This window comes from Lactuca virosa, chromosome 5 (genome assembly GCF_052849685.1).
Source record: "Lactuca virosa cultivar CGN04683 chromosome 5, Lactuca_virosa_CGN04683_v6, whole genome shotgun sequence".
NCBI classification, from domain to species: Eukaryota; Viridiplantae; Streptophyta; class Magnoliopsida; order Asterales; family Asteraceae; genus Lactuca; species Lactuca virosa.
In genome coordinates, this window is record NC_136430.1 from 349,367,602 (window position 1) to 349,373,609 (window position 6,008).

Sequence of the window (6,008 nt, forward strand, 5' to 3'; positions counted from 1 at the left end):
CGTCTTGAGCTCTACGTTGAGGGTAGAGTTGCATGCTACGTTGAGCGTATGTCAACGAGAGGTTAACCTTTGACTTTTGACCAAATTTGACTTTAGGACAACTAATGGATATTGGGCTGTAGTTTAAGAATCTGGTCCTAGGTGGCATGTAGCACTAGTCTTGGATTTGCGAGAGCTGTGTTGTGTCTGCTAGTTTGTGAGGTGATTTTTCTCATTATATTTTGTATTACAGTATGTGTCCTTGTGTATAGGATGTTGTTATACTGTAGTGATATGTTAGAATAATAGATCTAATAAGATTACCCGTGCTTGCTTGTTGTTGTTTTGGTGCATATGTTGACATAGTGCGTTTAGGTTGAGGCGATACGGCTTTATGCTGTAGACCAACAAACCTGGGGCAATCCGATCTTATGACTGTGGGCTGGGGGAAATCCAGTCTTATGACTGTGGGCTCGAGGGCAATCCAGGTATACGATGTGGACCCGGTGTGCATGCATTATATATGTATTGTTGTGTGGAGTATTTTGGGGGAACTCAATAAGTTTTGACTTACAGTTGTGGATTTCAATGTTTTTAGGTACTTCATATGATCAGGGCAAGACGAATGCGTGATCGTACACATCCTCCTGGTGGTTTATGTTTTGAGAGATTATATTGATACTATGATTTCTGTGGATTTGCTTTGAAAACAATATTGCTTATCTTATAGTTTTATGAAAATGTCTTTTAAAATGAAACTTTTATCATGGTTTTGGAATGTTACACATGGGTTTTAGAAAATCCATTTTTGTTACATTGACCCCCTAATTTAAACTTTGTGAAATGTCTTTCTGATTTAGCAAACATGTACAAACTCGTAGCAACGTGTAGACATTTTTACTAGTTAAGCATTAAAATTATACGTTGGTTTCCAAGATATGGGTAAACTAAGGGACAATAAGATAACATTGTTGGAAAATCTTATAAACAATGTAAAATGATAATTAAACTTGAATATCAAAATTGACCCTTAAAAGGTAGTTTTCTTAAGTTCATATAGATTTTTAGAAGCATAAATACATATTTTTATGTTTTTTTGAAGTATAATTATATTTCTTTTATCAAATATAAGTACATATTTTTTGAATTTAGAATTATAAATATGTAATTTTATATTTTTTTTATTGATATACTTCTGAATACGTAAAAACATATTTATATTTTTAAAAAACATATTAATATTTCTTAAAATATATTTATACTTCTAAAACCTAGAAAAATATGTGTCTGCTTATATATATATATATATATATATATATATATATATATATATATATATATATATATATATATATATATATTCTAAAAACACATTTTTACGTTTTTAACATATGAATAAACAAAAAGACCAGTATATAAAGAAATGACATTTAAAAAAAATGTAAATACGATGTTAATTTAAATAATTTTTCATATATGAATATGTTTTTCGATTGAATACTAATAACTTGAAGAAAAAATACTTATAAAAACGTAAAAAATTATAGTAAATCTAAAGGCTTTCTTACAAATTTTACTTTATAGTAACCAACATACCTATATGATGGCAAGTAACAATGTCAAAATTAGGAAGAAAAAAGAAACCTCGTAAAGTTTCGATTTTAACTCACCAAAAAATAATGTCAGGCTAAAATCGTATCTAAAGAAAACTTAAGGATATACCTAAATTTTTCCTATGGCTAAGTTTTCTTTGTCCGGTTGATTATTCATGATTTTTTGTCTAGAAGATATTAAATTTGTTCTTTGTTGACTAGTTTTTTGTATTCGTTTTTCGGAATCATTGTTTTGCGTTCACAACAGGACCATTTCTCACTTTGGTCTAAAATCCAACACTTGTAGTCCTCCAATATGGGCATGGCCCCTTGACCCCATCATCTCTCACTGGATGGGATCAAACTAACTAATCCGAACTTGCACTACACACCTTTTGACTCCATATTGAGCATAGGCTAAAATCCACTTTTGTATAAATCTCAATCACCTAAAATGTCCGATAACACAAAATCACCGACAAAACCCACCAAGTGCATCGGTTTGAGCTTTTCAAAGGCATATGGGTGTGTGTATCCTCTTCTAAAACAAGTGCAAAACGTGTGTACTAAAAATGAACAAAGAACAATGGTGAGTAGTCAATGAATGAATAGAATTTTAACAACTGCCAAAAAAAAAAAAAAAAACTAAGCTAAAAGCTATATATCCCCCGTCTGGTTTTTATGTCGCAATGTAAAAAGTGGTAAATACGTTCGTATGTCGAGAAGAGGCTGAAATCACCATATTCTCCTTCATTAAATGCTATATCTGCAGGTACTAATTTCGAAGCCAAGTGTACAACATAAATTTTCCGTCAAGTTCTTTCAAACACTGTAATGCCTCAATGTCGACTGCAACACTTCTGGGCTAGGGCACACCATTTCCTTCACACGACTGCCATTTTTATAAATCTTTATTGTAGGAACTACCCTCACATTCTCAGCATCCCCAATTTCTCGGCTTTCCTCCAAATCAACCTTTTTTAGTAATAAAACAAACAAATAATTAATAATTAAAATCAAAGTTTTGCACGATTGAAACACCAACATATTGAAATGTTTTACCTTGAGGAAATTAATAGATGGATATCGTGTACAAAGTGTGTCAAAAAATGGAGATATCTGCTTGCATTGAAGATCCGATGACATTTTATAAAGAACAACAGAAGCTCCTGCAGTTTTTATGCATATCACTATTCAACAAAATATAAATCGACAGATTCATGAAGATACGAACAAGAAAAGAAAAAAAAAAAAAACTAACCAGAGGAAGCAACTGCAGCTTTGAACTGCTCGAGATCAGTGATTGCAACGACCTTGCCACCCAAATTCAAATTATTTACATCTTTGCCACTAGATTTCTTCAACTCCATTTGAGCATTAAACAACGACTCATAAATGTCATTGTTGTTTGGAAGCTCTTTCCTCAAAACCTCATAATCTTTCACCGATTCCGCCCATCTTTCAAGCTGTAAATAAATCAAGATTTTTACTAATTTCTTTGTTTATTCAAATAAAACATGAAAAAAAAACCTTTTTCCATATAATTGGGTAATAATGTCTGTCTAGATAAAATGTTGTATATACTAGACTGAATAAGACAAAATGATCATTTTACCCTTACATTTCAACAAACTATTCTCACAATACGCGTAACATGAGAGGAGTCGAAAGGAGAAGAGATGAAGGGAAAATAGGGAAAGGGTTGGTGCCAGAATACATTAAGTCATTCTGTTCAGATTAAGTAAAAAAAAATGTCCCTTGATATTTGGTACCTTGGTGAATGTGGCAGCTCTACGAAGAAGTGCTTTAGTGTAATTTGGGTGAATAAGAAGGGCTTGATTGCAATCATCAAGAGATCTTTCAAACTGACCGAGCTTAAACCAACAAGCGGCTCGGTTGCAATACAGAACCGGGTTCGATGGGTCGAACCGTAGCCCATCACCATAAGCCGAACAAGCTTCCGTGAGCCTTTCTGACTTGAAAAGATCATTGCCACGAGCCCGGGCTCGAGCCACTGACTTCACATTTTGAAGCAAAACCGCAACCTCCACATTTCTTGGATCAATCTGTCCCGCTTTCTCAATCATGCTAATCGAATTCTCAAATCTTAAATAAAAAAAAAAAAAAAAAAAACAGGTCTTTAGTATCATTTTTACTAAATCTGGAATTGTTTGATATTGCATAAATGTTCACCTTCCTAATGCCATGTCAATCTGAGCACGAACAAAGAACAGGTATGCCTCTGAAAGCATTCCAAAAAATTTCGTTTGGGAAGATGAAGGGACATATTTAGGGGCGTTTATAAGGTTTAAATCGGCTTCATCTAGTTGTCGGAGCATCAAAAGCGCTTCTGATTTACATGCAAATAGCTGTCAATTTGATGTAAAAGACATTTTGTTATGTTATTAACGATGCGGATAATTTAATTTAAAAAAAAAAAAAAAAAATCGGTTTGTTTTATACCTGTGAACAAGCGTCAGCGCCAGAAGCAATGGCGTTATCGGTCTCCCTCAACACACTGCTCCAGTCTCGGACGCGTCTTGAATCGGTGCACTTATTTAAGTGTTTTTCCACCGCCTGCAACTTTCGGAGCTCGTTTGGGTCCGGTTGGGACCCCGGGAAATAAAGGTGCTTTCTTGCGTTTTCAATCTGTCCTAAACTGTTTTTGCAAAAAGAAAATTTTCATTTTTAATCATTATTCTCAAGAACAGTTCATGATAATCGATGGAATACGATTATACGATGATAACCACTTTAAAAAGCTAATCCAACTATACATATTAACATGTAAAGTTTTCATCTTTAATCATCATCATCATCAAGAACATAACAAAATAATCAATGGAATACCGGTAATACTCACTTGTAAATTGTAAAACAACCCTACGAGTCATACAATTTTTTCCCCCAAATTTATAAGCAATAAAAGGGGCAATGAAAAAGGTAAGATAGAAAAACTCACATATTACAGATCAAAATGGTTTTCTTGAAGAAATTGTAAAGAATAAAGGAGCTTGTTTTTGGAGTCTTACCTGATAAGAAGAGATCCTAAACGATGGTGAGCTCTTATATAACCGGAATCCAATTTAATGGCTAAATCACATTCCTTCACGGCGTCGGTCAATCGGTTAAGGCACATCAATGCGGCGGAGCGGTTGCAATGATAGGCGGCGTTATCAGGTGATACTGATATAGCTCGATCGTAGTAATTTAATGCCTCTGTGAAATTTCCCTTTTTGTATTGTTCATTTCCTAACCGCTTTAAATCTTCGGGATCTATTGATGATCTCCTTGAATTCGACGAATTTGAAATAGCTGAAAATTGGTTTTCACCACCGGATACGGCGGACTTGGTGGCGGAACCGCCTCGCATTATGCTGCCATGGCCGTAATTACCGGTTCCTAAACTTAATACCTCGGTTTTAGAGCTCCGGCTTGACATCATACCCGTGGTTAGTGGCTTTCCCGACGGGCGGATATTGCCGGACGGAAGCACATTGCCGACCGGAGAAGTAGCTGAGCTTCCACCGGAATGGATTGTCGGGCTGCCAACGGTTCCTCCTCGGGAGTCTGACCGCTTGTGACCAGGCTTAAATGTCCGAGACCCGCCAGCGGCAAATGTCGGTGAACTTTCAACCGACAACTCACCGGAGTGGTTGTTGACGGTGCCGGCTGAATCTGACCTTCCAGGTAAAGTACCAGAACCAGAACGAGGTCCACTTCCGGTCCGACCCGACACCGACCCAGATGAGCTAGAGCTACTACTAGCGGCGGGTCCAGGTCCAGCCCTCAAAGGCGAAACCGGAGAACCCAAATCGAGTTCTCTGAAGTCAGGTTTATTGGTATTATCGGCGGCATCATGAGTGTCGCAGGTGAGTGACTTTCGGAGGCGATCGGACAGTGTATCAAATCCCAAACTCGAAATGGGCTTACCGGAATCCGCCATTCCAGACCTAATATTCTATTCTCTGGCAATGAAATTAACGAGAGAGATATAAATAAATCTTCAGGGTTTGGCTCCAAAGACAAAAACTAATGTCGTCAGCAATGGCTGCCGTTATGGTTGAGATTAAAATACAACCACCGGCGGAATCCGTCGGAAAATAACATAGAAGAAAAAGAGGATGGAAAAGGGATGAAAGAGATGGGGATCTCGTGATTTAAAAGGGTGAAAGCAAAGAATGAAAGAGAAGAGGTTTTACAGAGAGAGAGAATTGGCAGTTCTATTTTTGCTTTTTCTTTATTTTTTGGTATTCTTTTATTTATATTTTAGAGTTGATCGTATAAATATATAAACTACCACATTTCTTATTCTTTTAGTAGTATGTATTTATCAATCATAAAATAAAAGGTAAATGGATTTTATTATGATATTTAACTATTTAAATGTAATATATTTGTCATTATTATTATTTTAAGTAATAATTTTATTCATAT

The 6,008-nt window shown here is 35.6% G+C and overlaps 1 protein-coding gene across 2 annotated transcripts; it reads right to left on the reverse strand.

Annotated features, from left to right (window-relative positions):
* Positions 1-1,977: 1,977 nt before the first annotated feature.
* LOC145116256 (TPR repeat-containing thioredoxin TTL1-like) lies at positions 1,978-5,794 on the reverse strand. Of its 2 annotated transcripts, none has more exons than XM_079052612.1 (7): positions 4,604-5,794; positions 4,035-4,230; positions 3,765-3,940; positions 3,344-3,677; positions 2,833-3,037; positions 2,634-2,761; positions 1,978-2,546 (listed from the first exon to the last, which is right to left on the reverse strand). In XM_079052612.1, the coding sequence occupies exons 1-7, from the start codon at positions 5,515-5,517 to the stop codon at positions 2,394-2,396; spliced, it is 2,106 nt and encodes a 701-aa protein (XP_078908738.1). In that variant the 5' UTR covers positions 5,518-5,794; the 3' UTR covers positions 1,978-2,393. The 2 variants fall into 2 exon arrangements, with proteins under 2 accessions (XP_078908738.1, XP_078908739.1); XM_079052613.1 differs by having other exon boundaries at positions 2,634-2,740; positions 4,604-5,792.
* Positions 5,795-6,008: the final 214 nt, after the last annotated feature.

Bases quoted from the DNA above. Each gene is read 5' to 3' on its own strand.
- LOC145116256 (XM_079052612.1), bottom strand. From the start codon at position 5,517: ATGGCGGATTCCGGTAAGCCCATTTCGAGTTTGGGATTTGATACACTG. The intron at 3,941-4,034 runs GTATAAAACAAA...TCAAATTGACAG, and splicing joins GCGCTGACGCTTGTTCACAG to CTATTTGCATGTAAATCAGA. The intron at 3,038-3,343 runs GTACCAAATATC...ATTTATTTACAG, and splicing joins GAGCTGCCACATTCACCAAG to CTTGAAAGATGGGCGGAATC.